At 39.9% G+C, this 22,698-nt stretch overlaps 1 protein-coding gene across 1 annotated transcript; it reads left to right on the top strand.

The window, feature by feature from the left end:
- The first annotated feature begins 10,094 nt into the window (after positions 1-10,094).
- On the top strand, positions 10,095-21,410 carry tcf19l (transcription factor 19 (SC1), like). Its single transcript, XM_014997882.2, has 6 exons — positions 10,095-10,357; positions 11,362-12,144; positions 13,907-14,076; positions 14,785-15,172; positions 15,702-16,188; positions 17,823-21,410. Exons 2-6 carry the CDS (start codon positions 11,871-11,873, stop codon positions 18,163-18,165), a joined length of 1,662 nt encoding a protein of 553 aa, XP_014853368.2. The 5' UTR covers positions 10,095-10,357; positions 11,362-11,870; the 3' UTR covers positions 18,166-21,410.
- The last annotated feature ends 1,288 nt before the right edge of the window (positions 21,411-22,698 follow it).

The raw sequence follows: 22,698 nt of genomic DNA on the forward strand, positions 1-22,698 counted from the left end.
CAAGAGTCTGAGTGGCAAACCTTCAGTTGACGGTAAAGTTATTAATGAATAACGATGATAAACATCAATCCTGGTTCTGCTCCAGGATGTAACTGATGTAAAACACAATAGAAAACTTTCCTTAAAAGTAAACAGCAGTAAACTTTAGAATTTATATAGAATTTACAGTAGATGCTGATTTATAGATGCTTAAAAAGAAAACCTGTTCAGTGAGAAATATTTTTAATAAAATGTTCCAACTTGTGGTAGAAAAATGAGTTAAAACAAAGATTTGTCAAATGCGCTAAAAAAAACACCTTTTCACCTCAGACGTCTCTGCTAAAGCTTATTTAGAAGGACAATTAGGCTAAAAAAGTAAAAATTTCAATAATTTTCTTAACTAAGTAAAGACGAGGACATGTGGAGCTGAAATAGTCATAAAATGACATATGGAATAAAGTTAGCTTTAAGTCTAAAATTTAACTCCAAATGTTTGTTTCTGTCCAACTTTGATCACAAAATCCAAAATGGCTGCCAGCAACACAAAATCTTATACCCCAATAACTCAGTGGAACCAACAGTGGACTCCTTTCTGTTCGGGGCTCTTTATGGATTCACCTTTTGTGAGGATTTTGCTCCAATTTATTTGCAGAAAATTTGCCCATTTATAGATATTTTTGTAGCGCATATTTAAAATATTTAGGAAAAAAAGTGCAGCTTGGGAAGCTGAAATATGAAATGCTGTTCAATCTGTTGGTTGGCATTTCCAAAGCAGCCAATCCGGGAGCGCCATTCAGTTTCCTTGGTGTTGATTGGTTGAACTCCTAAGAGTGGAGATTATGAAGAATGTAAACATTTCTGTGGTAGTAGAACCAAGATCATTTTAAATATTATCTTAAAGTATGTTTGGTGTTTGAATTATTAAAATAGGAAATTTTAAATGTTTTTAGAGAGTCTTATGTATTTGTGGATTTTGACTATTTGATGGTGGTTGTGGTCAGTTGGCTCTTGTCTGTAGAAAAAAAAAAGGTTTTTAAGATTTAAATACAAAAACATACATTTACATTTGCATGCATTGCTAGTAGTACTTAGTAATATCACTGAGCTCAACTGTTATCATTTGTAAATGGAGCCTGGCTGAGTTTGGTGTGATGCCGTTCCCAGATCTAATGGTTTGTTCTAATGGCACCTTCTGGTTTAAAATCTGATTTCCACATTAAATAGTTAAAGATCCATGACTGTTTCAATAAGGCTCCCATGCAAGTAAAGCTCAGTGATAACTAAACTAATCAATAGCTTCCTGGCCATTTTGGCGTTTTGTAAATCATTACCAAGTAGCACACAGTGTACAGCTGTTGTGTAGCTGGATGTGACGTCACTCCCAGATTTTCTGGTACGTTTCAGGTTTGACTGAAAGCCAGAACTTCTGCCTTCCAAGTTAGATTAAATTCAATATGGTTGCCGTATAAAGAGCAGTGTTAGCTGTAGCATGAGGCGGTTAAGGATTTCTGACAGTTTGTATCTGAATGAATTGGTGCATCTTTCTTAGTTTGGTGTTTAAACATGAAAAGATGCAAAGATTTGGGTTGTTTTGGTTTGTATTGCTCATAGTGATGCTCCTCTCACTGACCACAACAATTAGCAATTCCCTCTGGTTCTTAACTTGTAACTAGAACATTATAAGCTTGGAAGAAATGGAGTCGGACCCAAATCAACATCTGAGGAAAATGGAAAGCAGCCCAAGCTCTCACAGGCCTAACAACTGTGTTTGACTAATTAGTTTCCCTTTCTTGCTGTAGAAAAAGCTAATTCAGGTCACAGAAAACTAATTTCCACCTCTGAATGAGAGCAGGACATGAAACTCGCCGCTGTACTTCCTCTCCTCCACACGCCCAGCCTCTGAGCTCCTCTGTTTTTAGGGAAGCTTCATCTCAGCATCCGTCACATCTGCTGACACACACAGGCCGCAATAAGACCTTTGGGTCCCAACAGTTTCATTTATTCAGCAGCGTTGCTGTTACCATTGACATGTGTTAGCAGTATGGCTACCGCAAGCTGTCACTGACCTGATGTCAGCCTGGACAGGCTGCAGGATTCACCCAGAGCAGCAAAACAGGCACCAAAGTTTTATTATCAGAAGAGGAAAGCACAAATTCAGCATTTGATTCTTTTTAGATATGAATAAGTTTCACATTTTTACTGATGAGGGTAAAAACATGAAGCAGCTATTGTAAATATAGTTCAGTGATCTGCAAAAAATGACTAGTTCCCTTCTTCTTCTTCAGGAAAATTCATTTGAATCGTTCAGCATTGTATGTAAAACGACTTGCATATTCAACTCAGATGGGAAAATGATCCATTTGATGGGAGTTTTATGAGGAAATGCTTAAAACTCACAGGAGGGCGACTGAAAGCTCCAGAAATGGACTCTGTAGATCTGTAAATATCAGCTGGATGTAAATGAGCTATGATGCATCAATTTGGTGGACTAATAACAGGATAACCACTGAATATTTAATATAATCTAATGCAATATTAATGATAAAGGCACTGAAGCATCATGAACGCTCTTCTCCTGCAAGAAAACCCAGACGTAGCACATCAGAACACCAGTCTACTGTTAGTCGTCTGTTTTCACTGCTGTAAATATGAAGATCTGTGATCTGCATGTGGATAATCTTAGAATACTCACGTTTCCTACTACGAGGCTTATGCAAGATTTTTTACCGCATTGATCCTTGAACCACAGTAGGTAGGAAACTTTGCCTTCAGCTGGGAAGTCTGTGGTGTTTACATGCCGGAATCTGGTTGAAATCCTTTCATCAAGTCGGCCTCAGCAGGAGGCGATCCGTCTGCGGCTGCAGGCCGTGTTGACACATCGCAGGTGCTGATGGTTTGAGCCAGAACCGCTAAGGCTCTGCCTCAAACGCAAAACCTGACAAACAAAACCTGGAAGCTGGAGCACGAATCCAGTGTTTGGGGAAAATAACAATTCACAGCATCTGCATCAGTTGGGGATTTTACCTCAGAATGTAAATTAGATAAAGTAAGAAAGATTTATAGGATCGCATCTGTTTTAGACGATAATATCTTCTTTAACTTGGTTCTGTTATTGTAAGAAAAGAGTTGATCTCGTCATGTTAACACAAAAATTACAACACCCAGGATTATGTTTCCTCATATTTGGAGATGAGTCATGTTTCTAGTCTACACTTCCTTATTTTATTATTATTTTTTACCATCAAATTCTGGACAAATGAATCCAATAAACCACAATTAGTTTTATACCCCCAAAATTTATCATAAAATTATGTCCCACTTTAGAAATGTAGAGTTTTTCACGTGCCAACGTAATTAGTTGCATTTAAATAATTTTTGTAATGCCTTTAACGCCTCACCACACCTCAAACATACAGAATAAAATATTTGTAAGGTTCATCGTCAGCAGTGGAGATGCAGGATTTCATGTCCAGGTTTTAGCTGATCATCTGTGCCAGTCTGCAGGATTCCTCTGGATCCCTCAGGCCCCCTGCAGGTGGAAAACGATTTTTTCAACCACACCGACTGTGCATGAGCATATGGCGGCTTGTGGCTGCTGCAGACTGAAACATGTAGCATGAACCGAAACGGCATTTTCCTAATGTGGATCTGAAAATTATTACAATTGTAAACTGGAGGACATTCATTTTTATTCTTTATTTTTAAAGAGTAAAAATCTTTAAAGATAAAATTATTTATTTATTTATTTATTTATTTATTTATTTATTTATTTATTTATTTATTAAATGGTATGGCATTGTACCACTAGAGGGAGCTCTCAGAAAGTTATTTACTCTATAAAAGGTTTTAAATTGATGAGTTAAACTTAAATAATCTGTAAAATCTGTTCTAACATCTGAATGGAATAATTCTGTGAAGAATAAGTCTGCATAGATCAGGCACAACATTATGACCACTGACAGCTGATGTAAATAACACTGGTTACCTTTTCATCATGGCTCCTGCTGGTGGTTTGGATACTTTAGGCTCCAAGTGGAGGCAAAAAATGGGCAAGTGTTAGGATTTAAGTTTTGCAAGAACTGAAAAATAACTGTGGTATTATTCAACATTGGTCTAATGAATAATTAGTAATAAACTGGTGGCAGGGTAATAGCTACAGTTACTGGTGCAGAAGGCTGCCCTAAACCACCCGACAGGAAGCTTAAGGAGGTTTAATCTGTGAGATGTGCTGGACGAACAGGTCCGATCCAGGAAGGCCGAGCCTCAGCTTCATGATTCCCAGGCTCTGCTGCTGCGTCCTGGTGATACCAGAGCACATCCAGAGGTTCAGCAGAGACCACGGCTCGATTGGCTGCAGCTGGAGGATCAATGAAGTCATAATGTTATGACTGCTGTTGATTGCTTTAGTCCTGGGAGATTCTCCTTTTCTGTAGGTGATATTTTAACAGTTTGCTTCTTTATGTTGTTACAAAGATAAAGAAAATGAAAAATGCACATTAACAGCATCATGGGAGCCACTAAGCGACATCATAATGTTTCCATTTTACCTGATTAAGGTCCAATAAAGAGCTGATGGCTTGAAATGGTGCCTTAGTGCAATAAATTGGCCACAACTAGAATCCTGCAGATCTCAGAGCTTGGTGCATTTCTCCACTGTGGGACATAAAACCACCTTTCTAGAAATGGATGTTCATGTTTTTATTGCAGTACCTATAGCTAATTTTACAGAATGCATTCAGACCACTTCTTTATTCATTATTCAGCAAATTCCAGAAAACAACTCTAATAGAGGAGTGAGATAATTCCTTCTTGATTATTTTGTTTTTAAGTTATTACCTCCAGATAATAAATGTAAAACTATTAATATCAACTAAAGAACTCGGTTTAATTGATTTTCTAAAACATTAGTCAGTCTAAAACAGGAACAACAGGAATCAGTTATCAGAAGACAAACAGTTTAAAACATGGAGACATTTTCCTCTCCTTTCCATCCATCTGCCCCGGTGTGACATGCATCTCCTTTAAATGCCCCATGGGTGCAGATACTTACCCCCTCTGCAGGAACCGGCAGATGGAGTTAAGTGAAAGATATTTGAAAGCTGTATTTAAAGCAGGTTTGAGGATTTCAGTCTCTTCATCTTCACATTTCAAAGGCCTCTAGATCTGTGTTCACTCCTATCTTTGAAAAATGCTAAATTTCTCCTTTTTGAAGAGAAGATGAAACATTTAATTGTGATCAAAATCCAGATTCTCACTGCGAGGCCACTTTGATGCTTCATGAGGTGAAAGTTTCACCGTTCCTCCTGGAGTAATGACTGTAAGTTCAGGCGATCCCGGCTGATGGAGACTTCATGAAAGGATTTGTGTTTGCGTCATTCACCTCGCTCTCGTGTTTTCTGTTTCATTACACGTCTGAGCTGCGGTGCACAAAGCTCCTCGGAGCAGAAGTGCTGATCCGTGCTCCGGCGGAGGGAGATTTAATAAAATGCTCTTTCAGCCATGATTCCCTCTAATGTTAATCTGTTATTCTCTGAAATTCCAAAGAATAATAATAAAAAAATGGGAATCAATGTCTGCAGCGACTGGCAGTTTGCTAATACCTTTGATCCAAACAGGAAATTACTCTGAGATCAGTTACCTTCTCTCCACTGGAGCTTGAATCAACAGCCTTTTCTGATTCGTGACAGATAATTGGAGAAACTAATTGCCAGGCGCTTATCTTTGTGACAGTGCGCTTATTCTGGCGCAGAGTGTTTTTTAGTAATTACCTTTTCCGAGTAATGAACACATAAAGCGACGCCACGCCTCCATCCCTCGGCTTGAACCTCGTTTCTAACCTCACCTTCATCCTCCCGGCACCACAGAATGTTTTTATACGACAAAAACTAGAATCTGAAATTATTTTGATATAATTTGTGTTTAAAACAATGATGTCATCCCAGTGCTTTTTAGGAAAGCACCACACGTTTTAATGGATGGACGTTTCAGTGTTTTTGTAGCAATGCATTAAACTCTAGCTGTGTTTAATATTCCTTCTTACTCCCATATCATAGCCTAACCCTGCTGTCCTGTGTGTTTGTAGAGTTAGCGTAGCTGCAGCATGTTAGCCTGTAGATTGCTTGTGGGACGACGGGCCAGAAAGCAAGTTATGATCACATGAATCACCTTTTTTTCTGACTCATCCTGATCTCTGGTTTCCCATCGGCCTCCTGCTGGGACTCAGCAGCAGTAAAACTGGAGGATCTTATTTCTTTTTCTGCATAAAGTAGATATTAAACTACTTTTTTGTTTTTATAACATTTTAGTTTCCCATTCACTGCTGTTCCAGCTGAAATGAGTGATAATTATATGGAATCTGAAAACAGAAGACTTCCTGTCATTTTTGTTTTTCTGCTTTTTACATTTTGTTTTGTTGTCTTTGTTAAAAATATGCGTATAAATGGATCACATTTAGAACCCGACCCTGCCTTGCTTTTACTGATGATTTTATCTGATTTTATTGCTCTCAGTTGGTGTGCTTTTCTGTTTTTTCTGCTTCTAATGGAGTGGTATTATTCTGTTTTATTATGCAGTCATTTGGGTTAACTCGCCCTGTTTTCATTAAATCAGAACCACATCAGTTTTGACCTCCAGTGGGAAACTAAAAGCATGTGAGAAATCTTTTTCTAAGGAAACCTGAGCAGATATGACTGATAAAAAGCTTTCTTTTTCTAAATTTAAGAATGCAAACTAATGGTTTCTTGCTACTAGTTTGCCTGGGTGGCATCAGGAAGGGATCACAGAATCACCCCATAAAAAAACAGAACTTGTCTATCAGTTGCACCTGGACAAGCTTTCTGTTGCTTTTATGAATGTAGAATCACAAGACGTGGTTAGCTGAGTTAAGTTGGCCTGTTTGCTTTTTTCCCCTCCAGAATCTGTCATAATTTCACTCATTCTGATTGGCAGACAGGGAAACCTGCAGGCTTCATTCATCCAAGAATTGTCTTAACTTCCATTTAATGCAGCAGGATAGATGGTTTCTCATGAATCACGACAACGTGGAATAAATTTTGCTTCAAAGCATTATTGATGTAAACACTCAGACACAATAACATGACCACTAGGAACCTCTATGAAGCTCAAAGCTTCCAAATCTATACAACTTTTTTCTTTAAATTGTATTTATTTATTATTTATATGACATGATTAAAGAATTAAGATGACAACAGAGGAGGTGAAATGTTTTGATGAATTATTGAATATAAACATAAAGAGTCTGTTTGAATTGAGCTGTTTTGGACAACAGATTAAAACCTTTAAACTTAAATATTATTAGTATCTTGAATCTTTTAAAATCTGTTAATTCAACTAATAACTGTTAACATAAGAATGTTGCATGCATAGATTCGATTGATTTTGAAGAAGTTGATGTTAAGCAGCTTTACTGTCACTGAACATCCTTTATAACTATCAAGACATTCAATGTTTGGGTTAATTCATATGAAAGTTTGTTGACTTCACTGAAAACATGATGAAAACTTTATTTTATGGCACCATTTTTGGTCGTGTTGCTTTGTTTTTATATGCAAGTCTTGTTCCATCCTGTTACTTTTATTCTTGATTAAAACAAATGAAAGAGTCAAATCTAAAAGTTTATTTGTCTTTTATCTTTCCGCAGACAATCCATTTATTCAATGCAAAAAATAAATCACAAGAAAAATGTCTTGTGAAATAATCTGCCGGTAGAAGTAGGACTTTCTTTATCTTCAATATTTAATAATTATTGCCTTAAAACGAACCCCTATGTCTTGCTGAAAAGGTACTTGTAAGTTAGTTTTGTCTTATTTTAAGTGTAATAACGTATTTTCATTTCAAACTATCAATATTCTTGGTAAGATTTAGTTTTTTGCCGGGTGGAACTGGATGTGGCTCCAGTTTGGTTCACTGGAGTCATAAAGCCTTAGAGATGAACTTTTAATCATTTCCAGAGTGATGGATGTCGCCTGTTCTTACATTTTATTTAGATTGGTTTCTGATTGGTTTGCTCTGTTTTGGTCTTTCCGTCTACTTCATCTGGTCAGACTGGTTCTGTTTGAGGTTTTTTTATTCTTTGATCCAACAGGTTTGTCGGTAATCAGTTCTGGGTGTGGTGAGTGAATTTGAGCTTAGCTTTCCAAAAGATGTGGCCAATCAGTTAAGTCATAATTTAACAAGGGGGAGGAGAATCACTTTTTTCACACAGAGACAAACTGGTCTGAAAAATCCTCACTGGAAACCTGCTTTTAAATGCTTTTGTGTCTGGTGTTCAAATGCATTTAATGGTCTAAAAGTTTTAAGTGTGATAAAAAGCAGCAGCAGATGTAAGGTGGTCACTGCTTCTTCACAGTATTGTACTTTAATTTTCTAGAGAATAAATATCTCCCTCTACAAAGTCCAATATTTCAAGCAGCTGCAGTTTAAAGCTTAAACCATTTCTTGTAACAATAATGAATAAATTCGTACATCAGTATTTACAGTATGCTGACTTTGCTGTTTTCCTCTTCAGGCAATTTTCATCCAAAGTGTTTTCACTTCATTGTGAATGTTTTACTATTCATTGATCTGGCCCTTTTCACACCTTCTGAACACTTTAATGCATTTAAAGTGAATGAGGTTTTATTATTGGCTCTGCATTTGTTAAAAAGCTCCCATGCACCAATAACTCTGAGCTCAATCCAGGTTTGTTTTTTTACTGGACCTTAAATAATTCCCTGATCTTATTATTCATGAGAATTTGTCGGGAAGCAGAAAAACCTTAAAGCTGCTTTATGGGAAACAGAAACAGGCGCCTCTAAGAGCCTTTTACAGCTCGGCTTTATGGCGGCTATAACCACACATGCTCTCCTGTCCCAGTGAAGTCTTTGTCACCATCTGCCGCTCCAGCAGGGCCGCATCCTTTTAGCTGAATGAGACAAAGTGTGGATGCAGGAATGAGCTGTGAAGCATCACCTCCAGACGATGAATCATATCTGCACGTCAATCTGCTCTGAGCGGGAGACGAAACAGAGCGATTCAGAGGTCAGAGTGAGAGATGACGCGATATCCAGCTCATGATGATGTGCTGATAATACAAACACTGAATATGACACAGATCCACTGCAGCGGAGCAAAAACTGTCAGCAGGGAAACATGGAGCATTAGAGAAGCTTTGGGGCTCCGCAAAATACTTTCTTAGCTCTTTTTGCAAACATACAGGTCTAATATAGCTGCCATCCATATCAATGCATTGTTCATTATAATTTATCTTCTTTGTAGGATTTAAAAAATCCAAATCAGAACTAATTATGAAAAAGCAAAAATGATCTGAAATGAATAAATATTCTACTAGATCCCAACAAAAATGTTAACAATCCAAAATGAGACAAAAGTTGATCTTTGTTTTAAAGAAATAATCTGCCAGTAGGACTGCTTTTTAAAAAATCAATATTCAGGAATTATTTGTTGCTGAAAAGTTACTTGTAAGTTAGTTTTCTTATTTGAAGTGTATTAAGATATTTGAACTAAAAATTAGACCAAATGTACTTGGTGAGATTTTGTGTTTTTGCAGTGTAAAAACGACTTTGTGTTTGACATGTGACCTAGATTAAAGAATAGCGATAGCAGAACGGCCCAGTCAAAGTCCAGGGAATCTGTGACACAACTTGAAAACCAACGAGTATAAAGACTTTATATCTAATCTGATTAAACTTGAACTCATTTGCCAAAAATAATGGGCCGTCTTTATCTGGTGTAGATTACAGCATGTACTAAACTTAAACTGTAATCTAAGTGAAAATGGTTCTACAAAGCTATAACTCAGAGGTGCTGGAGACAAATGCATGCCACACTTTTCAGATATTTATCCAAGTTTTCTTTGAAAGTGTCCACTACAAATGTATAATGTACTTTATGTTTGTACTTCTTATAAAATTTCGCAAAAACACGTCAAGGTTTGTGGCTCTAATGTGACAAAACGTTAAATAGTTAAAGATTTATGACCAGGTCTGTTTCCAGCCGTCAGCAAAACAAAGAAAGCAGGTCTGGCTCCAGTCCCAGTGGGACAAACTGGTCCTCCTGCTCCCGCTAAAGCCGCCATGGCTCTCAGCCAACCGGGGAGAATCAGGAAGTGACGCCGCTCGCAGCGCACGGAAGACCCGGGACTGGCGCGCCAAATTTCAAAGCACTTCCTCCCGGACGAAGGCGACAGCCCGCACTGAAGCTCGCACAGAAACCTCCAGGGAACGACGGAGATGCGAAAATAAGCCGTAAAAGTTTAAGTTGGCGGCGGTGTGAGCGTGGAGGCGGCCGCTGGAGGAGCGGATGCGGGGATTGGAGCTGCAGGTCGCGGAGGAAAACGCTGCGCTGCTCTGTCATTGTTGTAAGTGGAGCCTCTGACTTTCATCCTAACAAGGAACTAACGACAGCGAGCTGGAGCCTCCCTGCTGCTGCTAAACTCACTCCAGGCAGCCCCATCCGGGCGAAAACCGTCTGAAAGCACAGGATTAAGGCAGCTTGTGTTGAAATGCACTGACTTAAAGTTCATATTTAAATAATAATTATAGTTATTGAGTTCTGCTTTGTGTCCCGATCCCGTGATTTGGCAGCTGGAACACGATGCACACTTCTGCTTCTTAAAGGAGCATATTCTGATCAAACAGATGCAGATCAATAACCTGGACCATCAAAGTTCAGATCATTTATGTCAGTAATTAAGCTACTATTAGCTTAATATTAGTTTTTAATTAATATTAATGAGTACAGCTCAGAAAATTATTTTTAATACATGTTACAATCATTTGGGAGACTGCTGTATCGACAGTCACTGACTGGATCTAAATATATTCATGGAAAGTTGAGTGGAAGGAGAAATAAGAGTCAAAAGCCTCAGTTTGATAACATTGTTAAGAGGGAGAAGATTCCCGGGGCAGAATCCAAGCTGCTGGAGGTCCAGGATGAAGTTTCCCTTTGATAAGAACCGTAGTGATGCTACTTTCATTTCTGCTAACCGCGGTGTTTAAGGATCCCGCTGACTGGTCTGACCTGAACCTCACTGAGAATCTACAGAGTACTATCAACATGAAGACAAAATACAGTAGAGCCAAAAAAACTCAGATAAAAGTTGCTGTCATAGCAACCTGTTCCTGTCGCTTGTGCAACATTTTTTACCACACTTCTTCCTTCCACTCAACATTCCAATGTTATGCTTGTAGCATTCTGGGGACAGCCTGCTTCTTTTACTGCTCAGGCCTGTTAATCAAGGTGTTGATGTTCATGATTTTTTATTTATTTTTTGCTCACTCATGTTTATTACAAGTTAAATATTATTGGTCCTGAACAGATTAAACATGTTTTAATTTGATGTTTTTCTTTGTTTTCTTGCAGATCGATCATCAGTTTCGTCCTCTCAGGCTCCAGTGATTTTCTGTCTTTTAAAGCAGATTTCAAAGTAAAAGTCCCAGCTGCAGAGTTGGGAGCAGGTTTTGGCGTTTAATCCGTCCGTCTTGGTGCTGCATTAGCGATGCTGTGACTCACCTGCCGTCCACGTTCACGCGCCTCTTAGTGTTTGAACTGGCAGCTTGGCAGTCCCCGCTCTGCAGGGGATTTGGTCTGTGTGAGCCGGGCTCATAAGCAGAGCAGGAGCTCGTTTTCACCATCTCCTCATTACTCATTCATTTATGCGCAGCGTGGCGGCTGCTCTGCATGCTAATGGAAGCACCTGTTGCTGAGCGCCGCTGCACCTGCCTGTGACCTTCACGTTTCTATCCGCCGGCTCGGCTGTCTGTGCCGACTCTCAGCTTGGCTGCTCTCCACTTACTCACAGGTGTGTCTGGAAATGGATCTGGGCCGGCTGTAGCTCAGGGCCGGTCACAGATCAGGGGGCGGCCTCAGCCATGCTGAACGGGGCGCAGCCGTGCTTCCAGCTGCTGCGGATCGGCCTGTCCACAGGCGACTCTGCGCGGGACCTCTACACGTTCCGGCCGGCGCTGAGCCGCTCCGTGTTCCGCCTGGGCCGGGCCGCCGAGCTGTGCGACGTCACGCTGGACTCGGCTTCGGTGTCGCGCATCCACGCAGAGCTGCACGCCGAGAAGGAGGCGAGCGAAGGCGACGAGGAGGCGTCGCAGGAGGAGGGCTGGAGGGTTCAGATCAAAGACAGGAGCAGCCACGGTGAGAATCAGACACACCTGCAGCGTCTCAGTCAAGACCGAACATGACACAGGAACACACACCCACTGACAGGAAATACCTCAGAGACTCACAGTACAGCTGCAACTAACTTAGTAATCCATTAAGCTGATAAAATACATGGCCACGTTTTCCATCTAAGCCTTTTTATACAACATTAAACTCATTCAAGTATTCCAATAAACCAATAATTCCTTTTTAAATGAGAAAATAAACTTTTTATTGCCTAAAATGCAATATTTGTTGCAAGGATGCATCAGCAGTGACAAAATAACATGAAAAGTTCAGACCGTTCTGCCTGACTACATTGTCTGGCTGATTTATTATTTTCTCTATTAACCAGTTGATTTGTTAGCACAATGTGCTTAATATGAGATTTTCTTTGCAGAATTTGAACCAAGTGAAGCTAAAACTGCCACTTGAGAAGTTCTGAGATCAACAGATTTACAGACAAAAAAGGTTTTTCTGTCTTAAATTACATTTTTTTGTACAATTTTGGCTTATTTACTACTCTGACTATGTTGTTCTTTCAGCAATCGGCCCTTTTTAAGAGGCTCTGTACTCCAGTTAATGTCACTGGTGCGTCAGATATTTGGACGTACCAGAAACGTGCAAATATAAACTTTCCACCTGAAACTTTTTACTTTTTAATAATTTAATCATTGCATTTTTTTCAATGTATCTTCAGAAAAGTCACAATCTTTATTTATTGATTTACAGATTTATTTTCTTTTTTTCAATTAATTACAGAAAATTGAAAGTTAAAGGTTCACTTGACCAAAAATAAAAATATTTAACGCTCTTCAGTCTGCCGGTGCTGGAAGCTGGATCAGGGTTTTCAGGTCTTAAAATGGATCTGGATTGAATATCAAACAATGAATAATCTTGTCTTTAACAATCATGCTAAATTACTGAGGTATTTTTTGCGTAAAAAATTATTTTTTTATCTTTTAAATATGACCAGTTTGAGCACAGAGAGTGACGAGTCGGTTTATTACAAGTTAGAAAATAAATCAGACATTTTTGTGTTTGATTCAGACTGAATGCAAAGCTGCATCTGAAAAAAACACCAGACATAATAAATTTGACACATTTTCATACATGTAGGACCAATAATAAGATGTTAGAGTGGAGCTGATTGCTGCCCTGAGCAGAGGAAAGCCTCCTGTTCAGATCGTGATCAGGCGGCTCTGCTGCTGTCTCAGGTGTTTATGGGATGTAAAGAGAAATCTGGAGGTAAAGTCGGCCCTGGGCCTGCCGGACTGTGACTGATGGACTCTGCATCTAAACTGCACCTTATTGTCTAATTTTTCTGGTAATTTCACAGTCCGTTTCCCCACATTTCCCCTTTTCGCCGTCAGCCTCGTGTTTTAGCATTCCCGCCACATTCCTCCTGCTGTCACGGCCGTTTGATTGGCTTGTAGCCTTCCAGCTTTTCATTTCTGCTTCCATTTCACAGCCTGTTTTACATTTCCCTCAAAGTCTCCGAGCTGTAAACACATCCAGTCAACAAACGGCTTTATTTTCCGGGCTCCGCTCGTTCCGTTATTTCCTCCTTTTGTCAGATGCTGGAATATTAAAAAGTTTTGTGGATTTCTGGCTCCAGGTGACGTTCGGTCTGGAACTGCAAAACTGTTGCTCACTGTTGGTTTGACTTCAGACAGTTTCCGTCCCGTAAACGGTGAATATTTGATCAGATTTAGCAGCATCAGTTAGCGGTTAGCATCTCCTGTCTGTTTTCCAGGAACCTGGGTGAACGACGTCCTGCTGCAGCCGGGCGTCCAGTGGGAGCTGTCAGACGGCGACACGCTCACCTTCGGAGATCAGTCAGCTCCAGGAAGTCCAGAGTTCTACTTCCTCTTCCAGAAGGTCAAAGTTCGACCCCTGGACTTTGACGCCATCACAATTCCAAAGGTAACAAACCGATGCTTTCAAGGAAGTCGGATGAGACAGAAACTTATAGGTCATGTTTTCACGTCTTTGTGCTATAAAATACTGTTTTCTTTGACAATTTTGACCTTTTTTTATAAATAAGTTTCTTATACTCCCTTTTTTTAAACAAGCTATGATAATCATCAGTCTCTCTTTTGTTATTAATCAACAGAAACCCAGTTTCAGCAGTAACTAATGTCCAACATAAGGCTCGGGGGCCATTTGCAGCCCATGACATGATTTTGTGCGGCCCGACTGCAGTTCAACATTAGTCCAATTTGGCTCGTCAGTCTTTTTTTTATTATTTAGGGTCTCTGGCAAATTAAAATGTTGAAATATAGAGTCTGGGCTCTAGACTCATTTTTTTCAGTGGTTGAACTGGTACGCCGATTGGTTTGGAATTTAAAAGTCGAAAATTTTCTACTTATAAGACTCAGAAATGTTCTATCTTACACACACTTATTAGCATGAATGTGTTAACAATTTTAGGGCTTTTAAGGGTTTTTCCATATAATAATTTCTCAAACATGGAATGAAAAAGTAACATAACTGCAGTGGTTTTGAAGATCCCACAGCAACATGCTTCCACCGCCGTGCTTGACAGTCGGTCCAGAGTTCTGAGGTTTCAGAGCTTCTTATCATTTTGGCCAAGCAGCTCAAACTTTGATCGTCACTCTGTTGTTTTTTTAGGCAGGAACGTTTTCCTCCGACTTGCAGAACCGCATCAGGACCAACTTGGACCGCAAGTCAGCCGACAACCTGGACCTCTCCAAGATGTCCATCAACCGGGCCACCGTCATCCTGAACTCCATCGGCAGCCTGAGTAAGATGAAGGGCCGGGCCTGGACCTTTAAGAGGAGCCACAGCCACGAGGGGGCCGTGTCCGACCCGGGGACCCCGTCCTCCTCCTCTCCGCTGGGCTTCTCCTCGCTGCTTCCCTCCGCCACGCGCCCGGCGTTTTCCTCCAGCGCCGCCGTTCCTCTGAAGCCGCTGCAGACGGCGTCCAGGAGCAGGAGGAAGTCTGCTCACACCGTGCTGCTGGAGGACGACAGCTCCGACGAGCCCCGAGGGCGAGGAGGTGAACGGCAGCAACAGAACCTCATGGTTCTTTATTTATTTTGAACAAGAATACATGTATGCAAACATAAACACACAAAAATCAATGTTTTACAACATAAAAATCTGTCATTTTAGCTGCTGTAATGAACAGCAGTGAGATGTTTACACATTCCCCCCCATCCTTTTATATTATTCATCAATATAGCAAAAAATATCAAAATACATGTTATAGTATATGTTGCATGGAAATCTATTATTAAACAGATATTTTATGCTGTATATATTCTATGAAATTATGTTTTCTATGTCAGATATTGCTTTAATACATGATCCTGTAATGATGACAAACTTTGCTGGATGATAAATTGTCCCAGTAATTATTAAATTGCGAATATTGGTGTTTTGAGACCATTTACAAGTAAGATGTTGATAATGGCATAATAATGCACATTCACTCTCTAAATACTGGGTTTAAGTATATGAGCATAAAAAATGAAATGTGTTTTGAAACAGATTTTTAATTTGTGATTTTCTTGTTTTTGGTCCAGCTGTGGCAGGAGTGGTGGAGGACGGACAGAGATCCAGACCAAAGAAGAGACGGAGACTCTACAAATCTGAGTCTGACGGTTTCAGCTCTCCTCCGCCTCCGCAGCCCAAGCTCCACGGCGACATCCGCCGTCCGCTGGAGGCCAAGCCCTTCCCGGTGGGCATCCGGACCATCGGCAGCTTCCACGGCGCCATGACCAACAGCCGGCTGAACCAGCAGCTGCTGCAGGCGTCCTTCACCAGCGTGGTTCCCCACAGACAGGAAGTGGACACGGCGCACTGCGTCAAAACCGTGGTGAACGGAACCATCGCCGCTTTCCGCCAGCAGAAACCGGTGGCGCAGCGAGGCAGGCGGAGGGCCAACAGCTCGCCGGTGTTCTCCCCCCTGGTGGTGGGAGGAGAGAACTACAGCCTGGCTTCGCCCACAGTGAGGATTCGAACCGACGACAGAGGAAGGATGCAGTTCAACCGATTCCACCACCAAACAGCGTAAGATGTTTTTAATGAAGTTTTACTTCTGTTCAGAGGAGATGATAAAAAACAGAACAAATATGTAGATTATATATATTTAACTAAATGAGGGCTAAATATTTGTTAAAATAAAGTGCATAAAGACATAAATCACAAAACTGTAAAAATATTTAAGTAACAAAAGAGGTGCAAGTACATAATAAAATTTTTTATCAGTGCTTCAATTTTACTGGAATTCAATATAACAAAACATCTGATTTTGTAGCATAACCAGCATGTAACTGCAATATTCAAAATCTTCTAGTTTTTTATAACAGAGCTGAGTGTCATCAGCGTAGTGGTGGAAGTAGACCAGCCAATCGGTGGTTAGGATTTGTTAGTGAGTCACAGTTTTCTACAAATACATTTTAAACTTTTTTAAATCTGTTTAATTCAGTTAAAAACTAACTGAATTAACTGCAGGCAAACAGTTAATTTTAAACATTAACTGTTCGCCTGCAATTCCAGCTACTGAATTTCACTGAATTTGCCTTAATCTATTTTCAAAAATAATAAGCAGTTTAATATAGAAATAATATATCCTTCTGCTAACAGTTGTAGCTCAAAAAGCAGGATTTGTTAATCAAAATCAGAAAATGTTTCATCTTCTCAAAGCCAACAGGCTGGAGCCTTCTGCACCAGAATCCGCCTTCAGACACATTAAAAACAGGATTAAAAATAAAATTCATAATTTATCTCTCTAGATTTTTTTTTTTTTTTTTTTACAACAAAACCGTAAATGTCATGTTTGGCTCATGCAGGGATGGCTGTGACAATTATGGCAGCAGATGAAAGCACTTTGTGGCAAATTAAAATTTTGATTTTGGTATTTAGCGTCACCATGGCAACACATGCTTCTCCTCTGCCTTGTTTGCGCTCAGTAATGATGGAGCAGGTAGCTGAAAATAGACGGTTTCTTTCCCCAAAATGACATCCAGCTCTGTGATTCTCTGCAGCGCAAAACACCATAAATAATAAATTAACGGCTGAAACTGTCATGTTTGTACATAGAAATTGACTTTTTATTTAGATAATGTCCAATTTTTTTAAACTTGTGTGTTCTTTTAAAACATAAACAAGAAAACTTTAGATGAGACCCTGAAACTTTTCTCTTCATTTTGATGATTATTTCTCACAGCCAATAAAAACCAAAACTTCAGTTTAATCCACTTTTTCCATATCATAACTTCTATTATGGGAAAAATGTCTTTCTCCACTGGCAGATTATTTTATTGGTAGCTAGACATTTTTTATGAATATGATAAAATTATTAACGTAAAACAAGCTCCAGTATCATGCTGAATAGTTAGTTGTAAGTTTCTTTTCTTATTTCATGTTCGTTAAAATATTTACACTAGAAACTAAACCAAAATAACTCGGTACGGTTTTGTGTTTTTAAAGCGGTCAGTGACGTCACTCAGTCGTCTTCATGTAGACGTATTAAATTAAAAATCAGTTTTATAGGTCTTGTTATAATCATAAAAACTAACTGAATTAAGACCTGAAATGAGGAATTTAATCAGGTTTATTAAGTTTGAAGGTTTTTTCCTGTACTTGGTCGCAGTTTTTTCTTCCTTTCATGATTTCTCTGTTTTTTCCTTTCCTCCCTGAAGTAAACGCCGCGGCCGGCCCAGAAAACACCCGCTGCCCCCTCGACCCTCGCTGCCCTCTCCCTCGTCCTCCTCTTCCTCCTCCACCTCTTCTGCCTCCTCTTCCTCCGGCTCATCCTCGTCTTCCTCCGAGGACGAGGATGATGATGAAGATGAGGATGGCGGTGTGGCAGCGGGGCCGGTGGAGCCGTGCGCGGCGCTGCGCTGCCGGCTGCCGCAGCAGGACACGGTGCAGTGGATCCAGTGCGACGTGTGCGACGCCTGGTACCACATCGACTGTCTGCATGTGGACCGGAAGAAGCTGCTGATGGATCCCAACGCCGACTTCCACTGCGGCTGCCGCTGAGGCGACCCGGGGGCCCACGGAGCATTTTCACCCCTAAATGTTTAATTCTTTTAGTGCTAAAAACATGAAATGAAAACTAGAGCAGCAGCTTTCTGAGCCTCCTTCCACTCTGGAGCTTCGGAGGAAAACTAATGAAATGTCTCTGCCTGGAGAGCCGGGATCCGGACGGGATCGCTCGATGGAACGTTTAAGCCCCTTCCCGCTGCATTCAGGAAGATTAATGAAATGTTTTTTAACAGAATAAACTTTCCTCAGATCTCCCCCGTTTGCTGACGCAGCCGCCCCACAGATGATCAGACTTTCCTGGGTGGGAGCGGCGGCGGCGGCGTGGGCGGCGGCGGCGGAGCAATTAAAACGCGTTAGCAGGCTGCTGCAGCTGCTGAGACGAGCTCTCAGGACGATCATCTGATGTTTGAAAGCACTTCTGCAGGAGCAGCTGCAGGATTTAAGGAGGATTGGGTTTTTATTAAAATGCATAGCTGCAGCTGGTCAGAGAATATCTCCTAACCACTGAAATGATATGAAATATGAACTCCTGATGGGGGGAAGCAGATGCTCCGCTCTGGGCCTGATGGGCTGATTGGGTGTTTATGCCACAGATGATTTTATGATCTTTTCAGCTCACCTTTTCATGGATTCCTCACACTACTGAAACTTCAAGCCAAAGTTGGTCGGTTTATCCTGAATGTACTCAACTTTTCACAAGCTTCCTTCTGAATTTCTCTTCTGCTGAACCCGTCTGGGACAATCCAGCAGGTTTAAAAAATAAAATGGGAGAAAATGTTGGAAAAAAAATCCTTTGTTGATTTTGAAAGTAGGAAAACTTTAAAAAAAGTATATTTTTGTTTGAGTTGAATGCAGGTAAAGTTGCTTCGTTTCCACTCGTTAGATTTTCTGTTTTGTGTTTTATTGTTGCTGTTTGTTCTCAGCTTTAACAGACAATAAGCAGCCGTCTGTAGTTCATCAAAGGTAAGCTTAATGAACTTTATAAAACCGGTTTGCAAGTTTAAATTCAGTAAATTTATTCTGAAAATCTGTTATTTAGTTGCTCAAACGTTCCAGTTTCCTAAAATGCATCAGAAAAAAGTTTTTTTAATCAGTTGAAATTAACTCTGACCTCATTACAAACGTTAAGTTGCTGTTCAGCTTTTTGCTCTGATGTTGATAAAACTTGTTGGGTTTTCTGTTGATTTTTTTTTACTCATCTGTTTGGTTTTTCACAGTTTAATTCATCTTGCTTGTTGGGTTTAGATTCTGAAAGATAAAAATATTTTAAAAGCATCTCTTCAGCTGCTCAGCTTCACATAAAGGGAGCGTCATCTTCACCTCGCTGAGCGTTAAACCAGCCTTTTTTACACTTTCATGTGGCAAACCCGGCTGTTGTAGATGTTTTACAAATGAGGATTTTTTTTTTTGCTCCAACACGTGTTAAAAGTCGAAGCTTGACTTGCTGGGAAGTCGAAACGGGTGCAATGTCAGCCACAGGAACCACAAATGTGAAAACTGTGTAAAGCTTTGTGTTGTAAATTATTCAGAGCAGAAACGCCAGGAAGAAACCCTGCAGGTTTGCAAACATAATTCAAACTTTTACCTGACTCTGAATTAATACTGAAAATCCTCCTCGGTCTGAATTCCCTGAACTCTTCTGGAGTATTTTTATTCAACAAACTACTCGGGATTTTAGGTTTTTTTTCTGGGCTTTGGATGTTTTCTTTTCTTGTCATGCATTTGGTTATCAGGGAAATGTGAAATCTTATTGGTGTCGACAAATATTGAGAAATGAAGTTTGCACACGCTGGGAAAATGCCGGGTTTCTGTGATGTAAAGAGTCAAAACAAATCATTTTCCATCTACTCCCACCTTTCAATATTCTGTTCAAGCTGTGTAATTCAGCTAAAATACATATGAATCTGAGGGAATTGTTAAAAATCAAAATAATCTACAGTGGCCTAGCTTTATTTATTATTTATATTAATGACTGCAGTTTCTCCCCACTTTTTCCTGAAAAGTTCTCCAAACCTCTGATTGTGAGGACATCACCTGTCTACAAACTTCTTCATGTGAGCCAGCTTGAAGAATTTCATGTCAGGTTCAGGTCTGGACTTTGACTAGGACGTTCCTCTGATTGAAACTATAACTCACTCTGATGTTTAAAAATGAGACCCCACTTTTAGCTCCTTTCTTGCAAACACCTGAAGGGTTTTGGGGTTGAAACTCATCAGTTTCATTCAATTTAGCAAAAACAGTTCAGTCTACAGAATCCATCAGCATGATACTGCCACCACTGTGTTTGCTGTTAATTGTGTTTTGTAATTTTGGTCCAGCACCTCTCATTCAGCCACGTTTCAGCAGATTTCGGTCGGTTCTGAATGGTTTCTGTGGAAGGAAGTCTTTGTGTCCTGCAGTAGATCTCATTATATCCAGAACACAACCAGGATTTTCTAATTCCTGCTCATCCTTCAGTATCCATTTTTTATGTCAACTTGTCTTTGTAAGGTTATTCTGATACTCAGATTTTTTAATCTCTGCAGTTTTTACTTTAACTTAAGGATGCAGATGTCAGGATAAATCCCACTGAAATTAATGTTGGATTGGTCAAAATTACTTATTGGTGCTTCAACAAAGTTCTAGTTCAGGTTATTCCAACTTTTAGTTTTTCTATCTTCCCTCTGAGATTTGTTTAAAGTTGAGATGATTTCATTTGGTCTAATTCTTCTACATCACAAAAATCTGATATTTTAACAGGGTGTGTTTACTTTTCCCATATTCTGTAACTTTAAACCATTAAAACACTTCATAACTGTTTAATGAAAAAGGAGAACCGCTCGTCTTTAGCTGCAGCGGATCATAAATCTGCAGATCTGGGATATTTTTTTATTGTTATCACTCCTCCTGTCATCTTTGGAGACTTTGACAGTTTGTAGCCCGCAGACATTTTCATGATTACTTTGCTTTCGGTCATGTCTTTGTGTGTCCAGCGTCAGATTTTTGTCTCCTGATGAAGCTTGCTCTTGTGAGGTGACCGCTCTTTTAATGAGCTGCGAATCAAACGGATTGTTTAGTAAATCACTTTGCTTTGATCCGGATCTTCACAGCGCTCTGTTTTTAATTAGCACATTAAAAACGCCGAACATCTCAGAGCAGTTTGACTTTGTTGGTTTTCTGAGGTTGTACAGAATCATAAATCTCCGATATGCCACAAGCGTCAGAGTTATCAGAGAAATAAAGATTATTCAGAAGATTCATCTCTGCGTTATCTGTTTTTTTATCTTCTGAGGCTGAACTGTTTTCTTCTACAAAACCATCTTTGGAGGCTGTGATCAAAAGCACATCTCATTTATTATAGATTCTCATCCAGCCCCAGTCAAGATTGATCAAACCTTGATTTCACCGTTTTTGTTTTCCTCCTCTTGTTTTTTTTTTCCTTTTTAAACCATTAACCGCAGCCAGAGATGTGATGTTTCTGCTGATTATTTTCTTTGAAGCGATTACAGAGAAGCGTGATCCAACAAGCGCAGACAACATCCTCATATTCAAGGCCCATTATCTCAACATTTTTTTCTTTTACTTCAGACTGGATAATATCCTGGTTCTCCATGCATGAAGTTACATTCACTCACAAATTAGAGTTGAACACCATCACCTCAGGCACACATGCAGATCTGGAGGTTTAATAATTCACACCCATAATGTAGAGCAATGTCACATCCTGCGTTTAGATGTTCAGGGAAGAAGCTGACATTTAATATCCCTCCAGGGTTACATGGTTTTATCAGCTGAGAGTCTGACGATGGTTTATAGCCATCCCACATCGGCAAAAACGTGCCTGAAGGACAAGAAAATAGTCTTTTTTTTTTAACTAAAACATGAAAACCATTACTATGTTAATAAACATATCACATTTTATTCATAAATCTTGGTGCCAATAAATCCTATGTGTGGCTCTTATCTGAGTTCACCAGCGAGAGCTGGACTAAATGTTTTAAGCTAAGTTTAAGACTTCACAAGGCCACACAAAGACACGCATCAAAATTACATTTGGAAAGCGGTTCGTTTTCACATTGCGCGGTGTAAACAATTTCCAAACCCTTTCAATAATATGTTCCTCTCATCGCCTGTGGGGGCGCTGCGAGCAGAACTACTGAAGGAAACGACACGAAATCCTCCGAGGAAGACACTGAGCGCAACTTCCTGCAAACAAAAATGGCGTGGCGTCCGCTTGTAAACGGACAGGAAACGAATTTCAAGACAAAAGAGAAATCCTGCCACAGTTAAAAAATGACGCAGTTGACACAGGCAGTGTGAAAGCGAACAGCAGTAGCTGCAAATATAACAACTGTTGCAATTTTGGTCCAATCACACCGAGTCTTCCGGACTATCAGGTGTGAAAACACAACAGTGTGTGGATACTTCATTCAGGAGGTCTAGACCTCTGATCTTAGGTCAAAGTTCATGATTCATCATGAAAAAGAGAGACTGGCACCATGGAGATTTCCAAACATCTGGCTTAAAGGCAACACAGCGGCTTAGAAA

The sequence above is a fragment of the Poecilia mexicana genome, unplaced genomic scaffold, assembly GCF_051168715.1.
Source record: "Poecilia mexicana isolate PSO_F unplaced genomic scaffold, ASM5116871v1 scaffold_11, whole genome shotgun sequence".
NCBI classification, from domain to species: Eukaryota; Metazoa; Chordata; class Actinopteri; order Cyprinodontiformes; family Poeciliidae; genus Poecilia; species Poecilia mexicana.

Coding starts and splice junctions, on each gene's coding strand:
- tcf19l (XM_014997882.2), top strand. CDS start 11,871: ATGCTGAACGGGGCGCAGCCGTGCTTCCAGCTGCTGCGGATCGGCCTG. Junction 12,145..13,906: donor CAAAGACAGGAGCAGCCACG/GTGAGAATCAGA, acceptor TCTGTTTTCCAG/GAACCTGGGTGAACGACGTC. Junction 15,173..15,701: donor CGAGCCCCGAGGGCGAGGAG/GTGAACGGCAGC, acceptor TTTTTGGTCCAG/CTGTGGCAGGAGTGGTGGAG.